General features: G+C 42.9%; 1 protein-coding gene across 13 annotated transcripts; it reads left to right on the top strand.

Annotated features, from left to right (window-relative positions):
- The first annotated feature begins 1,196 nt into the window (after positions 1–1,196).
- On the top strand, positions 1,197–19,000 carry cep43 (centrosomal protein 43). Of its 13 annotated transcripts, none has more exons than XM_082961890.1 (20): positions 1,197–1,306; positions 2,196–2,249; positions 2,416–2,470; positions 2,593–2,681; positions 2,845–2,982; positions 3,401–3,427; positions 4,055–4,111; positions 4,242–4,312; positions 4,564–4,625; positions 5,181–5,242; positions 5,357–5,434; positions 5,920–5,976; positions 6,747–6,970; positions 14,776–14,853; positions 15,161–15,247; positions 15,482–15,582; positions 16,728–16,805; positions 18,049–18,076; positions 18,226–18,313; positions 18,806–19,000. In XM_082961890.1, exons 2-20 carry the CDS (start codon positions 2,202–2,204, stop codon positions 18,884–18,886), a joined length of 1,509 nt encoding a protein of 502 aa, XP_082818016.1. In that variant the 5' UTR covers positions 1,197–1,306; positions 2,196–2,201; the 3' UTR covers positions 18,887–19,000. The 13 variants fall into 13 exon arrangements, with proteins under 13 accessions (XP_082818016.1, XP_082818018.1, XP_082818010.1 ...); XM_082961884.1 differs by lacking the exon at positions 1,197–1,306 and adding an exon at positions 1,614–1,831 and having other exon boundaries at positions 2,200–2,249; XM_082961885.1 differs by lacking the exons at positions 1,197–1,306; positions 14,776–14,853 and adding exons at positions 1,614–1,831; positions 14,213–14,278 and having other exon boundaries at positions 2,200–2,249.
- The last annotated feature ends 442 nt before the right edge of the window (positions 19,001–19,442 follow it).

Below are 19,442 nucleotides of genomic sequence, written 5' to 3'. Positions count from 1 at the left end.
AACAAATGTTAGGGCCAACAAATCAAATCAAATTTTATTTGTCACATACATATGGTTAGCAGATGTTAATGCGAGTGTAGCGAAATGCTTGTGCTTCTAGTTCCGACCATGCAGTAATATCTAACAAGTAATCTAACCTTACAATTCCACAACAACTACCTTATACACACAAGTGTAAAGGAATGAATACGAATATGTACATAAAAATCTATGAATGAGTGATAGCCGAACGCATAGGCAAGATGCAGTAGATGGTATAGAGTACAGTATATACATATGAGATGAGTAATGTAGAGTATGTAAACATTATATAAAGTGGCATTGTTTAAAGTGGCTAGTGATAAGTTGATCAAGTCAGTATGTTGGCAGCAGCCACTCAATGTTAGTGATGGCTGTTTAACAGTCTGATGGCCTTGAGATAGAAGCTGTTTTTCAGTCTCTCGGTCCCAGCTTTGAAGCACCTGTACTGACCTCACCTTCTGACCTCACCGGGGTGAACAGGCAGTGGCTCGGGTGGTTGTTGTCTTTGATGATCTTTTTGGCCTTCCTGTGACATCGGGTGGCGTAGGTGTCCTGGAGGGCAGGTAGTTTGCACCCGGTGATGCGTTGTGCAGACCTCACTACCCTCTGGAGAGCCTTACGGTTATGGGCGGAGCAGCTGCCGTACCAGGCGGTGATACAGCCCGACAGGATGCTCTCGATTGTGCATCTGTAAAAGTTTGTGAGTGTTTTTGGTGACAAGCCGAATTTCTTCAGCCTCCTGAGGTTGAAGAGGCGCTGCTGCGCCTTCTTCACCACGCTGTCTGTGTGGGTGGACCATTTCAGTTTGTCCGTGATGTGTACGCCGAGGAACTTAAAACTTTCCACCCTCTCCACCACTGTCCCGTCAATGTAGATAGGCGGCTGCTCCCTCTGCTGTTTCCTGAAGTCCACGATCATCCCCTTTGTTTTGTTGACATTGAGTGTGAGGTTATTTTCCTGACACCACACTCCGAGGGCCCTCACCTCCTCCCTGTAGGCCGTCTCGTCGTTGTTGGTAATCAAGTTTACCACTGTAGTGTCGTCTGCAAACTTGATGATTGAGTTGGAGGCGTGCATGGCCACGCAGTCGTGGGTGAACAGGGAGTACAGGGCTGAGAACGCACCCTTGTGTTGAGGATCAGCGGGGTGGAGATGTTGTTACCTACCCTCACCACCTGGGGGCGACCCGTCAGGAAGTCCAGGACCCAGTTACACAGGGCAGGGTCGAGACCCTGGGTTTCGAGCTTAATGACGAGTTTGGAGGGTACTATCAACCACAAACAAAGTAAGGGATTCACACAATTTACAAAATACGATATAATACAAATATACACAACCACAAATGATAAGAGACATGAGTCAAAAATGTCTCATGACACATAAGGCAGGTCAGCAAATCAAAAGCAACTTTCATCGAAATATCTGATATGTTTAACATGTGTCATATCGCTCTATACATGACTCAGATGTTGATACAGAACTTGCATTATTTGACCCTAATCCAGCAATTGATACAGCACCAACCTATTTTGACATCACTCCCTACGTGTTGAACTAAAGAGGGGCAAGATTGCGTGTGCCACGACGCTGGTGAACGGTGCAAATCGCGCGTGCTGGCTTGCTGTTGGAACTATTTCCTGGAATCTGCGTTGCTGAATTAGCAAATAGCTAGCTGCCAGTGTTTGTTTTGGTTGTCTTGGTTGCCGATTAGCTAAAAGAAAGATGTCTGCCACGGAGGACGACACTGAGTTGCGGGATCTTTTGATCCAAAACCTAGAAAACAGTGGGGTCTTGAACAAACTAAAGGCACGTAACTACTAATACTGTAAAGTCATATGTCGAAGGACTGTTCAAAGACTGAGAATTGTGTTGTTGCAGCTTGTAGCTAGCTAGCTAGCTAGCTAACGTTAGCTAGCTACAGTACTGTAACTAGCTGGACCCCGGAAAGTGACTGATTTATCATCATGAGCTCTAGTGTCGTGGGATAGCTAGCTACTGTACCTTCTAACATTGAATAACCGTTAGTTAAATAGCGAACTCTTTTACAAGCAGTGCATTTTAGGTACTTAGCTATGTAACAGTACTTGCTAACGTTAGCTAGGTAGTTCAGGCCAGTTTGAGGCCCTCTTGCTTGGCTAACACCCTCTTTTGCTCTTACTTCTCTTATTCTGTAGGCAGAAATGCGCGCTGCTGTCTTCCTGGCTATGGATGAACAGGATAAAGTGGAGGTAAGACGATAACTGTCTTATGTGCATTTTCAATGAATCCTGATAGTGTAACGTTAGGCTTATTTATTGCTTCTCTTATTAATGACTTTACATTTTTTGGGATGTCAGTGTAGAGTATGATTTACGTCTGCATAACCTCTGCTACCACCCATTATCGTTCCCCCAGAATAAAACTCCACTTGTCAATGAAAACCTGAAGAAATGTCTTAATACAAAGGATGGTAAGGGTTGTATTATCCACCGTGATTGTCTGAACAATAGTCTGCTAATCTTATAATAATCAACATACATTACAATGACTCATTCTTTCCATGAGGCTGATCCTATCCTTCCCTTTTTACAGGACGCCTGGTGGCCAGCCTCATCATAGACTTTCTACAGGTCTTTCACCTGGACTTCACGCTTGCTGTCTTCCAGCCAGAGATAAATTCAGTGAGTGTTTTACTCCCAGTGGATAGGGCTGGCTCGGCATTTGGTCAAATAACTTGGAATTGTCAGTGCTACATTCACCATTTGGTCAAATAACTTGGAATTGTCAGTGCTACATTCACCGTTATGGCATGCAATTTATTGCGCGCGTGTCTCATATTCTCAGCTAAATGGCCTAGACAGCCGTGAGCAGGTCTCTTGTGAGCTGGATATCACCGAGACTGATATGAACAGGAACACTCCTCTCCTGCTGGAGCTTGTCAAGAGGGGCAGACACAAGGAGAAGGCCTCCATCTTCTCAGAGGTAAAGACACAACCACTGCACAGGGCTTGACATTTTACATTGTCATTCACTACATTAGCGTATTCCCTTAAGCTCCTAGTGGAGAAAAGAGCTTCTGACATTAGCTGTTGTCCAAACCCGAAGCCTCCCTGATTAGTTTTTGTTGTTGTACGATTGTATTTAATATATATGTATATATATTTAAAATCATATATTTTTTTAAATACAATCCAAAACATACACATACAAACAACAACATATAAACATCCACAACATCACCCATGCCCAGAAGTCTACATGATTTGATTATGCTCTTGAATGGCTGTCCTTCCTTTAAAAAGTATTTTCTTCTGAATGGAGTGTCCCACTTGTGATTATAATGGACTGCTTTCTTGCTCTACTGATTTCCCTGCTCTGGCCTGCTGTTATCTGATGTAAGGGGGACAAAGCCACAAACATCCCCAAGGTAGTAATTCTTATGATCTTCATTGCCTTCCTTCTCACTCACTAAGGTACATTTACAGCTACATACAATGTTATGAATGAGCACCAACTGTTTCATAATCAGGTATTATACATAGCCTACACACATGACCACACTGAGATGTAATCCTTCATACAACAACATTTTAAGTATTTTGTCAATGGACCTGAGCTGCCAGAGAGAAAATAAACTATATCACTCATAGTTGTCATTTTGCCGTGATGACCTAATTATAATATTATCTGGGTCAAAAGAAGGCAGCTTGCCATTAGTGTAAATGTACCCAGACGATTGAGAGAGAGAGAAAATGGTTTTCCTGTTGTTCAGCGAGATTCTGACATAACAAGTTTGTCCCACTTTCTTAGTCATCTTTCATGCTCTGCTCAAATCAGCAGAATGAGCTCATGTAGCTATCCTATTCGCCCATTCATACAGAGAACTGTGGGCCACGAAGGTGCACATGAAGAACTAGCATGTAACATATAAACCCATCAAGCTCACAATTTCATGTTTGTTTTGATCACCTTAATTGACCCCAAGAGGATGCAACTTCAAATGTAGAGAGATGTCTTGGTCTGATATCAATGTTCTTCCTTTTTCTCTTTATAGGAACTATCCCCCAGGCAAATAGCAGACGCCCGGAAGAAGTTTGATTGTTATGACAAGGTGATCATTTTTGTAGATGTGCTCATCTTGGTCATCCTCATAAGTTCTCCATTGCCATTGATTACCTTGTGGAGGTGTTTAAATGTCCAAGATCCTGCCTTTTACTCTGTTTAAACTTTCTGATTCACAGGCCAGAACTGGTGGGATACGCAAAGAGGATTTGAAAGTTGTGTTTGGAGATGTTTTTCCCAACTTCAACAAGTATGTTTGGGCCATGTATTTCAAGCAAAATGATAAAACACTGAGGGCTCGTTCCCTGGACACAGGAAAGCCCACTCCTGAACTAAAAAGCATGCATTTCCATTGAAAGTGCTTTGTCATTCAGGAATAGACTTAATCTGTGTCTGGGGAAACCTGCCCTGACTGCAAAGCTGACCCGACAATGCTATTTGTGACGTGAATCTACAGCTCATCCAGTTTCCTTAACAAGTAATCGGTGTGTCCAATAACAGGAACATGCTGGAGAAGTTTGTCACTGATGAACATAGAGCTGGAGACAAGGCCTCCAGTAAATGTAAGTGTTCTGTAGACTGAAATGAAGTGACATTCTTAATTGAATGTATTTAATTTAACCCTTATTTAACTAGGCAAGTCAGTTAAGAACAAATTCATATTTACATTGACGGCCTAACAAAAGGAACTCCTGCGGGGACGGGGGCTTGGATTAAAAAGATAGGACAAAACACACATCACAACAAGAGAGACACTACATAAAGAGAGACCTAAGACGACAACATAGCACGGCAGCAACACATGACAACAACATGGCAGCAGCACAACATGGTAGCAGCACGAAACATGGTACAAACGTTATTGGGCACAGACAACAGCACAAAGGCAAGAAGGTAGAGATAACAATACATCACGTGAATCAGCCACAACCGTCAATAAGAGTGTCCATGAATGAAGAGATGGAGATTAAGCTGCCCAGTTTGATAGTTTTTTGCAGCTCGTTCCAGTCGGTAGCTGCAGCGAACTGAAAAGTGTGGTAGTTACAAGCATGGCAACACAAAGCTGTGGAAAATGTCGTCATCTGCTCTAATGCTTTGTCTCACCTCTGTCTCTGTAGCTGTAGACTTCCAGGAGTTTCTGGGCTTGTACAAGCGCTTCTTCAGTCAGTGTCGAAGTGTGGTAAGACACCTTTTACTGTCTCAGAGTTCCTTTTTAGATTGTGTCATAGATTGAACTTTGAATTAACCGTTTCTCTCGATGAAACACAATGTTAAATGTGTCCTTCCCTTCCAGGTCACCCATGACACCAGTGATGTAATTCACAATCCCAGTCAATTTATTGAGAAGAAAAGCACTTCACCGGCTAGTAAGGTACATTGGCCCTATTCAAACTATGGTGCAGTGTATGTTGTAGTGCTCTATATAAAATGGCTGTTGTGTGGTTTCTCGTAGGATCACTTTTTTTCTGACTTTGTTCAACGTTAAAATTGCATTCCTTTTAATACCTGTTTGTGTGAACTGTTATGTCATAACAGCTTTCTTGTGAATCAATTCATTTCTATGGAACTTGCCTTTTTAAAATAACATAACAAGCAATCATAACTAAGAGACCTAGCTTTGTATTTGCAGGATGTGAGCATAGGGTATACATGACATGGATATTTTAAGAGAATGTTGATTGTTAAAACAAAGCCTCTGTTTTTCCGCTTTCTTTTCGGAAAGGACGAAGAGGTCAGTAGACTAAACTGTATGTGATTCTCCCTAAATGTAGCCACCTTTAGGGCCTACCCAGTATCCATCATGTTAGTGAGGCAGTGAGCGTGTGAGGAGGCTGATAGCTGTGTTCTCATGCACAGATCCCCAGGTTTAAAGGACATAGGCACAGTGCACAGGCGGAGAAGGCTGACGCCAAGGTAAACCGCAAGGCTGGAACAGGGTTGTGCTCATTAGGCACCAAACATAAGAAAATCTACTGAAACAGAGAGGGACTTGCTGGACTAATATGGAACACTCATTTTCATTTGGTTTGCTGTAATGAACACAACCCAGGTGTACAGTACCCATGGGCACACACTGGTTGAATGAACGTTGTTTGCACGTCATTTCAATGAAAGGACGTGGAACCAACATGGAATAGACTTTAAATTGACGTCTGCCCAGTGGGTAGGCTCATACCAACTCATCCAGGGGAGGTTCTGATTTCAAAGGCATGTCTATACCATAGTCTTCTGTTACCATACCAAATAAACCATGGGTTGTCACCCTTAGCGCAGTGAAGATAGGTTGGCAGTATCTCAGCGCAGCCTCTCAAATGTACTCTTATCACCAGACTGATTCTAATGAATGATGAGTGTTTTCCAGTTTTGATTGAAAATCTGACTGTGCTGTGTGCATGTGTTTTACTAATTGCTCAACTTCAGTCTTAATGGTTCATAGAGTAGGTAAGACTAACGTAGCTAAGCGATTAGCCAAACCTCGAACAAGACCTTTACTTGTGTCGGATAGTTCTCAAAATATCTTTCCTATAGCTAATATTTCAGTGCCACTACTAATTCTCCCTGTCGCTTCAATCCTCTAACCATTTGCAACTAAATGCTAGCTGCACCCGCTCAAATACACAGAAGCGACTTTAAACGCGTGTTTTTGTTATTTGTGCTGTCTTGTTCCTGCATGTACCCCACAGGGCGTGGAGGTCAGCCACAGTGACACCAGCCTGCGCTTTGGCTCTCTAAAGGGCAAAGGGCAGGGTCACGTGACGTCAAGGCACAGCGAAGCGTCCGGGGACAACGACAACAGCCCCACGGCGAGCCTGAAGAAGGGGCTGGACCTGGAGGTGGAAGAGGACCTAGACGAGGACGACTCGTTCTTTGACGACCCTCTGCCTAAACCACAGAAAACCTACGGCTGGTGAGGACGGGGATTGATTGTCATACACGCTATTGAACATGTGTGCTGCTCCATGATCCATCACATAAGTCATGCGTAATAGCGATAATGTAAAACATGGATGCTGTTAATATTAGCATAGATATTGATCATGGCTAATGGTGCAACAGAATATCTTAAGAATCTTAAAATACAGGGGCGTTAATCAACTCTGATGGGCTGGGTCTATGTGGAGAAAGTCGAGCTATAGTACATATTTATGATTGTTAGGTTCCGAACAAACAGTTTGTGGTAGGGCGACACTAGAGTGTGCCAATGGGCCACAGGATATTGCGGAAGACTAATGTGTAATACAGGAAGGGGTTTTAGTATCTCTCGCCGTAAATACCACTGTTCCTGACAACACTTGTTACCGAGGTTACTCAGTTGTCCATCTAATTTCACATAATCTGTCACGGTTCCCCGCCCCAATAGGGCATAAACCAACTGCTCTCATTATTGCTACTGATCACTTTCAAACAATGTGCTGATATCCTTTCGCTTTTCCAACCATGGAGATGGCCTGCCTCCCAGAACTTACAGGCAACTTTCTATCACCATACACGCTACCCCTTACTGACAATTTTGCATCTCTGATATCCCCAGATACCTCCTATTCTCCACCAGGCACATGTCCTGCCTTAGTCCTTCTACATGGACTACCTCTCTGTAACCTACCATGCTAGCATATAGATGTGCCAACTTCTCCATATAGTAACACACAGGTCTTAAACCCAGCTGAGGGATTTGCACCCCCACTCGGGAACCTACCCTACCTACCCGCCACCTAGGGATCTCGCATGGGTCATATCCCCACTAGGGACCTATCCTACTACGGGACCTACCCTTACCCCTATTGCACATAGATCTATGGCCTCACGGCCACCGCAGCTGCGGCTTTAACCCCACTGGGACTTTCACACACACCCCCCCTTCATTAAATGGGTTTCCATGGCCGAGCAGCCGCACCCAAGCCTAAGATCACCATGCACAATGCCAAGAGTCGGCTGGAGTGGTGTAAAGCTCGCCGCCATTGGACTCTGGAGCAGTAGAAACTCATTCTCTGGAGTGATCACGCTTCAACATCTGGTAGTCCAACTGATTCATCTGGGTTTTGCGGATGCCAGGAGAACGCTACCTGCCTCAATGCATAGTGCTAACTGTAAAGTTTGGTGGAGGAGCAATCATTTTACGGACATGTTATTTACTTTCGTTATCTTGAAGGGAAATCTTAACGCTACAGCAGGGTTGTAGTACTCGAGTCCGGTCTCGAGACCACATATTGAGTGTCTTGGTCTTGTCTTGGTGTCGGATGCATTGTACTCAATCTTGTCTCGGACAGTGAGGACTTGTAATTTCTTCCCAAGACCAGCGGAGTAAAAAACGAATAATTATCAGCTCATAAAACTGCTTTGCCAGGCCAAATATATCCACTCATTTCTTTTAACATGAATACAGTATCTTAACAGCCTTTATATCTATTATAGACATGTTAGTACAGTGGTGAACCTATAGGTCTTCAGTGTGTGACATGTTAGTACAGTGATGAACCTATAGGTCTTCAGTGTGTGACAGGTTAGTACAGTGGTGAACCTATAGGTCTTCAGTGTGTGACAGGTTAGTACAGTGGTGAACCTATAGGTCTTCAGTGTGTGACAGGTTAGTACAGTGGTGAACCTATAGGCCTTCAGTGTGTGACAGGTTAGTACAGTGGTGAACCTATAGGTCTTCAGTGTGTGACAGGTTAGTACAGTGGTGAACCTATAGGTCTTCAGTGTGTGACAGGTTAGTACAGTGGTGAACCTATAGGTCTTTAGTGTGTGTCATGATTCTGAAAGGACAGCAACCGTAATACCAGCGCACTCATGTAGGAGAATGCACTTTTTGTAAAACACAAAGGTCCAGTGGCGTAGTGGAGGGGTTATACGCAGGTATAAGTCGTATACCCACTTTTGTTTTCGTGGGCATTGCGTTTATTAACTTATTAATCCCTACTGATGCGTATCAAAGTAGTGTAGTGGAGGTATGTGACTTATCAATTATGTAGTACAATAGAGAAATCATGCACAAAGTAGCCTACACAATGTCAAAGCGCATTAAATGTATTTACACACACAGCCTAGCATCAGCGGAATATCATTTGCAGGCAGCAACATTGTTCAGCTCTCATCTGGTTTTGTCATCGAGCAGCTCACAGAAGAATCACATCGGTAGCCGGTAGGGTAGGAAAGACGTTTCAACTTATATCTACCAGTAAATGCTAACCAAGGCAACAATGGGAATGTAAACCAGGTATTAAAAAAAGTTGAATCAGAAGTGTTGGTTATTAGGCTATATGTGATGTGCAATTGTTATCATGCACTGTTTGCATCAGGTGCGTAGACTTTGATGGGCCTGGGTGCACAGGGGCACAATTAGGGTATTTTTGTTGTTTAAAAATATATTGTTATTTTGAGAGTGAATCAGAAAAATCTTTAGGAAAACTCATTAAAAAACCCCATAGGAAATCATATACTGTTTTTACACAGGGTGCCTTTCCTTCGCTGGAAGGGCCGTTTGGGAACTTTATGGCAAATTCCCTGTTTATGCTACAAAACCAACTTTATAAGAGGTTTTAAAAATAGTTGCTAGTTGACTCACTGTTCCATGACGTACACTAAGACATTGTTGGCAAAATAGATGGATGCAGTTAAATGCATAATTAATATAATTCACCGATACATTTCATGGTAGTCCAAAAGATATTGCTATCAGGTTGTAAATCACAGCCGGCCTGGTACATTGTTTGCTGCCTCCATTTAGGATAAACAGTTTCAATTACTCAATATTCTGGACAAAAACAGACTATTGTATCTAAGGCTGGGAATGTCAATACAGTCAAACTAGCCAGGGCAATTACCACAAGTCAGTCATAACGTGGCTAATATGCTAGCATATCTATTTATGTAGCAAGCTAAAAACACAGAGCCTAATGTTAGTTAGCTAGCCATTGGAGAAATGGGTGAGTGACTGACTGACTTTTCCCCCCTCATATCGTTTTTTTGGTGGCTACACAGCTAGAGATGCAGGTGTCATTTGGTTAGCTAGCAAGAACTTGAATGACTGTTAGCCAGAGTGAATTTGCGAACGCAAGAGATATGCTATCTGCTCCGATTTTAGAGCACTCTCATCTGTGTGCAAAAGCGCAGAACAACGGATGCATTTACGAACGCACATCACCCGCTGAATATGACCGCTGTCAAAAAAGTTATAGTTAGTCAAGAACGCTCTAGATGACATGTAAACTGCCTAACCAGCATTGCTACAGCGAGTAAAATGGTCCGAGTGAGGTGTTCTCTCATTTGTGTCTGGAAGTAGCTTAGCTAGCCAGTTAGCTTGGGTGCGGGGTTTGGACAAGCATGCATTGGCAGGCAAGCTGCAGAAGGACGAGGAGGCTACAATTCCCCATCGTTTATCAGTTCAATTTTGACGGCCAACTAGCAGAAAAAGTGTTTTAGGGTTTATCTGATGATCCTTTGTTACATTTTTGCTCAGCTTGCTCTGGCTAGCATTTAGCTGTTGATCTTGTTGTTGTGCATAACTGAGGGTTTAGGCCTCCCTTTTCATGGTTGTTTGATCAATAGGACTGTAAAGTTCCTAAATGTAAGAGGACTCCCGTGGTGTTTACATATTTGCAGAAATCCATTCAGGTGTATTTTGAGGCTTTTGGCGAATGCGTTCTAATGATTTGAAGTCGTGCTGTTGCAACTGCCTGTAAACACACAGTCCAGTTTAAAGTGAATGATGGCAGTCCCGTTTGGCAAATGGCTTGTTTGTATAAAGGCTTACTGTAGCTTTGGCTATAGCTCAGGTCTGTGTACAGTCGTGGCCAAAAGTTTTGAGAATGACACAAATATTAATTTCCACAAAGTTTGCTGCTTCAGTGTCTTTAGATATTTTTGTCAGATGTTACTATGGAATACTGAAGTATAATTACAAGCATTTCATAAGTGTCAAAGGCTTTTATTGACAATTGCATGAAGTTGATGCAAAGAGTCAATATTTGCAGTGTTGACCCTTCTTTTTCAAGACCTCTGCAATCCGCCCTGGGATGCTGTCAATTAACTTCTGGGCCACATCCTGACTGATAGCAGCCCATTCTTACATAATCAATGCTTGGAGTTTGTCAGAATTTGTGGGGTTTTGTTTGTCCACCCGCCTCTTGAGGATTGACCACAAGTTCTCAATGGGATTAAGGTCTGGGGCGTTTCCTGGCCATGGACCCAAAATATCGATGTTTTGTTCCCCGAGCCACTTAGAGCACCTTGCCATAAGGCAAAAGTGATAACTATCATACTGGAAAAGCATTGTTTGTCACCAAACTTTTCCTGGATGGTTGGGAGAAGTTGCTCTCGGAGGACGTGTTTGTACCATTCTTTATTCATGGCTGTGTTCTTAGGCAAAATTGTGAGTGAGCCCACTCCCTTGGCTGAGAAGCAACCCCACACATGAATGGTCTCAGGATGCTTTACTGTTGGCATGACACAGGACTGATGGTAGCGCTCACCTTGTCTTCTCCGGACAAGCTTTTTTCCGGATGCCCCAAACAATCGGAAAGGGGATTCATCAGAGAAAATGACTTTACCCCAGTCCTCAGCAGTCCAATCCCTGTACCTTTTGCAGAATATCAGTCTGTAACCGATGTTTTTCCTGGAGAGAAGTGGCTTCTTTGCTGCCTTTCTTGACACCAGGCCATCCTGAAAGTCTTCGCCTCACTGTGCGTGCAGATGCACTCACACCTGCCTGCTGCCATTCCTGAGCAAGCTCTGTACTGGTGGTGCCCCGATACCGCAGCTGAATCAACTTTCGGAGACGGTCCTGGCGCTTGCTGGACTTTCTTGGTCTCCCTGAAGCCTTCACAACTATTGAACCGCTCTCCTTGAAGTTCTTGATGATCCGATAAATGGTTGATTTAGGTGCAATCTTACTAGCAGCAAGATCCTTGCCTGTGAAGCCCTTTTGTTTCAAAGCAATGATGACGGCACGTGTTTCCTTGCAGGTAACCATGGTTGACAGAGGAATAATAATGATTCCAAGCACCACCCTCCGTTTGAAGCTTCCAGTCTGTTATTCGAACTCAATCAGCATGACAGAGTGATCTCCAGCCTTGTCCTCATCAACACTCACACCTGTGTTAATGAGAGAATCGCTGACATGATGTCAGCTGGTCCTTTTGTGGCAGGGCTGAAATGTTGTGGAAATGTTTTTTGGGGATTCAGTTAATTTGCATGGCAAAGAGGGACTTTGCAATTCATCTGATCACTCTTCATAACATTCTGGAGTATATGAAAATTGCCATCATACAAACTGAGGCAGCAGACTTTGAAAATGTAATATTTGTGTGTCATTCTCAAAACTTTTGGCCACGACTGTAGACTCCGGTCCTGGACAAGACGGATGCTTTTTATTTGGTTTTATTTATTGCAGTGTCTATTAATTGTACAAACGCATTGCCGCTTTCCCACTATATATTACTATAGAATCTTCTCAAATTAGAATACTTAATTCCCAAACATTTGAAGAATTTATGAAAACATGAAAATTACCTTATCTAAGTGTTATAGATTCTGGGGGTGTACATAAACAGATTTTAATAAGATTTCATGTTGCTAAAATGTGGTCAGTTCTACTTTAAATCCAACAATAGTCCACACACAAGTTATTTTCAAAGAGATGGCTAACATCAGCAAGCTAGCTGCAATAAACAACAAAACAGTTCCTCTCACCCCAGATGACTATCATTTGAAAATTTAACTTATTGTTGAAAATTATTCTTGAAAAGGTAGAAGCTAACAAATTAGCAACATCCTCTTTGATAACACCTGCTGCAGCTGCTGAAAATTTGCCGACAAAAAAAGCTAGGTAGCTAGACCGTGGGAAAACTACTGCTCGCTATTGCACAGTGACCTGTTGTCCTTTAATAAGGCAGATGTTTCCATACATGTTTCTGTAAAAAAGGTCCCACCCATTAAGTCAATGTGATTGGTTGATTTGACTTGACTATCACTCCAAAATGTTGCCCTTATACAGTTGAATGGCAGATGCCTTTTATTTATCTTCTGATGGCCTACCAGACGGCTGATTTAGCTAGCTAGATTTATTCCCCAGAGACCAGCAAAGTCTTCAGTGTTAACCCTTTTTCCTTTCCAACAAAAACTGAAGAGATTAAATCAGAACATCATTGAAAATAATGATAATTATTTTATAAATCCTTAGTCCTTCTCTGAAGGCGTAGAAGGCTCATTGTTCCCCATTGTGTTTGGGTTAGTAATCATTTGTAGAGTGGCTTTATTTACCCTCAGCATGCATTTATTCACTATTCTGAATGTCTGAAGAATCCATATGTTGTTCTGAAATATGACCACAGAAATACTGGACGTTTTGAACCCTTGTGGTGATTTGACAAAATTACAATAATGGTCTTGAATTGGACTTGCATTCTTCTGGGCTCGGACCCCTTGTCCCCCTCCTGGACTCAGTCTTGACTTGGTCTCGCCCCCCCCCTCTGGTCTTGACTCTGACTATATTTACTCTGGTCTTGGTCTTGAATCAGTCTCGTTTTAGGTGCTCTTGAACACAACACTGCGCTACAGCATACAATGACATTCTAGACTATTCTGACTTCCAGCTTCGTGGCAACAGTTTGGGGAAGGCCCTTTCCTGTTTCAGCATGACAATGCCCCTGTGCACAAAGCGAGGTCCATACAGAAATGGCTTGTCGAGATCTGTGTGGAAGAACTTGACTGGCAAGCCGAGAGCTGTGACCTCAACTACATCGAACAGGCCTAATTGCCCAACAGCGGTGTCCGACCTCACTAATGCTCTTGTGGCTGAATGGAAGCAAGTCCCCACAGCAATGTTACAACATATTGTGGAAAGCCTTTCCAGAAGAGTGGAGGCTGTTATAGCAGCAAAGGGGACCAACCCTATATTAATGGCCGTGATTTTGGAATGAGATGTTCAAGCAAGTGTCCACATACTTTTGGTAATGTAGTGTACGTTGTTCCCCTTTTCTCTCACAGTAACACTCCATACACAAAGTTCCTCTAATACAGTAGTAGGAGTAAATATATTTCAAGCTAGAATCCAACATCAGGAAGTATTGTGTGACGAGAAGTGTGGCTCTGTCGCCGCTCTGCTCACTGTATGTTCTCTCGCTCTCTGTCATGCTGCGTATGGAAGTAGTAGCCTTCCCCTGGCTAAGAATAATTCAGGGGCCAGTCTCTCTGAAAAGAGAAACGGTCAGAAAGAGTAAGTATGTCCTCACTGTAAACTCAATGAGTTAGGCTACAGTGACTCATAATAGTTTGAAATACAGGGCCGTGTTCATTAGGGCACACTGTAACAAAACATTTTGCAATGGAAAACCAAATTCCGGGTTTCTTATTGGACAATTCCAGGTAGTTTGTTGGTGCCTAATGAACACGACCCTGTTCTATCTATAGCAGGTAATCGCAAATAGATATCCTTGTTAGCTTAGTATTCTGTACTCATATTGAAAGTACAAAGGAGGTGTTTGTTAAGATGACTGAAGTGGCTTAGAAACATGGACCAGCATGTGTGTGTGGGGGGGGGGGGGGGGTAGTTTGGTTCCACATAGGAGCACTGTGCTGTCTGTCTCTGTTCTGCTGTCACTTGTCTTTTTTTCCCCCCTCGGGTTTCTCCTCTGCCTGCCCAGCTTTTTTTTCTATCCTGTTCCTTTCTTCTTTTCTGTTTATCTGTGTGTCCTTTCCTCCGTCCCCAAGCAGCTTCGTCCGCTCTCTGAGGGAGGAGAGTCTCTCAGGGCGCTCCTTTAACCCAATGAGGAGGGGCACTAGCCTCAATGAGTGAGTGTGCATGGTGCTGGTGTATCACTCCTCCATTAGCGGAGGGATAAAGCCGTGAAAAGTTTGACCATTTGCTTGCTGCCTCGAAACCAAAAATGAACGTTTGTAACATTGGCATTGACCTCTAAATAATAACCTATACTAATATGGTGTTCATGGTCTTGTACTTTTCCACTTTTTCTTTGCATGTGTGTGTGTGTGTTTTTTGTCGTGTGTGTGTTGTGTGAGTGCACTTCCTTCACTATGCTCCTGTGTGTGTCCTGTCTCTCCTCTCTCTCTCTCTCTCTCTCTCTCTCTCTGGGCTCAGCCTGTCTGCTCTGGGCAGTGACACAGAGGGCGATGGGGACGAGCTCTTTTCTGACTATGATAATAAACGGAGCTGCTTGGAGCACAGGTGAGCTGCAGGCTTCTCTTTCACAGCAGGCATCTTCTTTCTCTCTCTCTCTCTCTCTCGCTCTCTTTTGTACCCCATCCCCTCTGTTCCCCTTCTCTTTCTCGCTGTGCAGTGCCACACTCCTTAGTATCTCTTAAATGACATGCCTGTCTCCTCTGCCTCAATCAATGAATGTGAGTTGAATGTGTTTTAGGCCTTCAGCCTTAGGCCTTGCTGCTTTTGTTTTTCCACCAGGAGAGCAGCCGATTCGGACCCGGCCCCCCAGAGGAGTGCTGCAGGTGGGGGGTTCCACTCAGGAGAAGCCCATCACAGAGACCTCTCAGCCAGCAAGAACGGTGAGAACAGTGGTGTGTGTGTTATGAACTGTAGCAAGGGTTGTATAGACTAATTTTAACATGAGTATGTATATGCTTTTATCTCCAGAATGATGCACTTTTGTTAAGCACTATTACCAGGGCCGTGCACAGAGCATTGGTGGGGCATCTGCTTGCTCTGCCCTTATAGTTAGCCTCGCATTGAAGTCTTTTACCATTTTCTTTTCTGGACAACCAGGGCTACAAATGGAACACAAAACTATTTGACATTAACAGTTGCATTCATGACAAATGTCAATAAACATATAAGATCTGGCAAGCAAACACCTGATAAAAAAAAAAATGCATTCATAAGCATTTCTGTAAGTACAGAAATTGTTTGCTCAATGGGAAATGAATATCCAACTAGTCAGTGACCACTGTTTGGCGTTTTAATACAGTATTATAGACAATATGTCCAGGGTTTTCCTATGATCTTCAATGTAGAAGAACCCCTTACCTTCTAACGACTATTGTGTGGCTTTTCATAGTGGGGTCATAAGTCTGTAGCTGAAACCGTTCAGACTTTACAGACGTTTTTGTGAGAAGAACCTTTTTCACAAACAAGGCTCAAGCTCCGGCAGAAGCAGTAGACGAATCTAATGCAAAAAATCCAGAACTCTGTAGCTCAAACACGCAACGTTTAAAAGGGTTTAGAAGCACTAAATCACGTCGGTGTGATCGTGGGATTCAAGAGGTTTTAATTCCATTAATAAATCAACCTTAAATCCGGTCATAGACTTCTACTGCTCCTCTAGCTAAATCATTTTATTTTTAACTGCAAAAACACACTCGCTCATCACACGGTGCAGTCTAAGCATGTTAGAGCCACAGATGAAAGGGAGTTTGTTTAAAGTATCTTTGCTAAAACAGCTACTGGGGTAGGCTATACCAGCTGATCATCGCAATTGTAGGCTTGATAAATTAGCTAGTGAGCTAGGCAATGCTGTCAAAACAAGCCAACTAGTCTTTACTTGATTTTAAATTTGTTCTGCTACTGGCAAAGTCGAACTGCAGTTGTTGCACCAATCAAATGGGCACTTTTTTTTTATAGGGCTCTATCTGTGCACGTGCCTGACTATTGGATTCTTTGCTTCTTGAGTAAATCTCTCGAATGCTTTTTCTAGGTACTTCTTCTAACCCCAGAGACAAAGGATTCAAAGACTTGAAAATTATAAATGATAAAACCGGATCTTCCGTGCAGGGTATGATCTTAACCCAATTCCAGGTTTTATTTCTTTATATTATGCTGTTTTTGGTGAATTACATATTTGAATTGTATTTATTTCATATACACCACATGATCAAAAGTATGTGGACAGCTGCTCGTCGAACATCTCATTCCAAAGTCATGGGCATTAATATGTAGTTGGTCACCCCTTTGCTGCTGTAACAGCCTCCACTCTTCTAGGAAGGCTTTCTACTAGATGTTGGAACATTAGTGAGGTCGGGCACTGATGTTGGGCTATTAGGCCTGGCTTGCTGTTGTCGTTCCAATTCATCCCAAAGTTGTTCAATGGGGTTGAGGTCAAGAGCAGGCCAGTCAAGTTCTCGACAAACCATTTTCTGTGTAGACCTTGCTTTGTGCACGGGGGCATTGTCATGCTGAAACAGGAAAGGGCCTTCCACAAAATGTTGCCACAAAGTTGAAAGCACAGAATCGTGTAGAATATCATTGTATGATGTAGGGTTAATATTTCCCTTCACTGGAACTAAGGGGCCTAGCCCGACCATGGAAAAACTGCCCCAGACCATTATTCCTCCAACAAACTTTACAGTTGGCAATATTCGTCGGGGCAGGTAGCATTCTCCTGGCATCCGCCAAAATCAGATTCGTCCGTCGGACTGCCTGATGGTAAAGCATGATTCATCACTCCAGAGACGCTTGGCATTGCGCATGGTGATCTTATGCTTGTGTGCAGCTGCTCGGCCATGGAAATCCATTTTAATTAAGTTCCTGACGAACAGTTATTGTGTTGACATTGCTTCCAGTGGCAGTTTGGAACTTGGCAGTGAGTGTTGCAACCGAGTAGATGCGATATTTTTTTGAATTTTTTTTTTAATATATATATTTTTTTACGCACTTCAGCACTTGGCTGTCCCGTTCTGTGAGCTTGTGTGGCCTACCACTTCGCGGGAGAGCCGTTGTTTTTCCTAGACGTTTCCACTTCACAATAACCGCACTTACAGTTGACCATGGCAGAAATTTGATGAACTGACTTGCTGGAATCCTAAGACAGTGCCACGTCAAAAGTAACTGAGCTCTTCAGTGAGGCCATTCTACTGCTAATGTTTGTCTATGAAGATTGCATGGCTGTGTGCTCAATTTTATACACCTGTCAGCAACGGGTGTGGCTGAAATAGCCAAATCCACTAATTTGAAGGGGTGTCCACATACTTTTGTTTATATAGAGTATCATCCTGATATACCCCTCTTTGTTTTGCCAGATGACGACTATGGCGATGACTTTAACAGGTAATGTAGGGCATTGTACTGTGTCTTCCCTAGATCTCACTAGCTATTTTTAAATGCTGCTCAGTGCTCGTTCAGTTTCATGCCCTATCTGTGCCATGAGAGATATCAATCTAAAGGGTTTCCCTTCTCTGCGCGTTTACCACCACCAGCCATCGATCAGATATCTCCAAGAGTGAGGTGAGCATCGGAGAAGAGATCGAGGAGGTTTCCATCGAGGGACCCGACAACAGCGATAAGGTGTGTGTGTGGGGGGGGGGGGGGGAGAATGGGATACCTAGTCAGTGGCACAGCTGAATGCATTAAACCAAAATGTGTCCTCCACATTTAAGTCAACGCCTCTGAATCAGAGAGGCGCGGGGAGCTGCCTTAATTGACGTCCACGTCATCGGTGCCTGTGTGTCATAGGAAGGGCAACAGGCAGTCAACCCTACATATATGTAAAGCTAGTCAGCAGTGGGCCCTTGTAGTTACTACAGTTTTAGGTTGAGTTTTACATAAAGGCATAGTCCAGTATAGGGTGGGGATAGGAATCAAAATGTAATTGACAGTTTATATTCTCTTTGAGCACATTCTATTAGCTAAATTTGACATGTTCCCTATAATCATGCCGTACATAAATAGTTCTAATAAATATGAATTTTATGTTAGTAGGTGTCTTTGGTGGTATTTCTATATTACCTTATCTCACACTCACCCTTTCTTTTCTCTCCCCCTCAATACCGCCCCCAGTTTGATGAGATCACTCAGGACCTCAGCGTATCTCAGCTCAGCCAGAGTCAAGGAGCTGACTACATGGAAGAGGTGGCATGACAATCCCATCAGCCTTACACCACAAAGGCCATTTTTACTACGTTAACTATTATTTATGTTATGTGTGCACATCATTTGTGTTCATGGATCTAATAAAATTACCACTGTCACCAAGATTGTTCTTGAGCAGGCTTTTTTTTATTGTACTCCTTCTTATTATTTTTTTAGTATACAGGTGACTAAAAGATCTCATCAGTGACATGTTGAGACATCAATGACATTTTATGTCAATCTGAAACCGCAATGTGGGGAGCTTACTGTAATTTGTGCTGTGCCATTTACAGTACCTGCAGTTGATTGGCTGTTTAGATGTCATCCTGCTGGCAGACCACTGCAAAATGGTTCCATACTTCGTTACATCTAGTGAAATGTCAAACTTTTGATAACTGTCTGTATAACTTTCAATTTTATGCAGAGGATGTAGACAACCATGTTATTAATCATAGTAGATAATGACAACTATGGTATGTAAGTACATTAAATAACTTTATGCACATAGCTCTTCAGTGATATTGTTTTGCTAAATCAGTTTTTTTTTTAACCTTTATTAAAACAG

Source organism: Salmo salar, chromosome 15 (assembly GCF_965601325.2).
Source record: "Salmo salar chromosome 15, fSalSal1, whole genome shotgun sequence".
Classification (NCBI taxonomy): domain Eukaryota; kingdom Metazoa; phylum Chordata; class Actinopteri; order Salmoniformes; family Salmonidae; genus Salmo; species Salmo salar.
The sequence above is the reverse complement of the archived record's forward strand: the minus strand, read 5'-3'. Positions and strand labels throughout refer to the sequence as shown.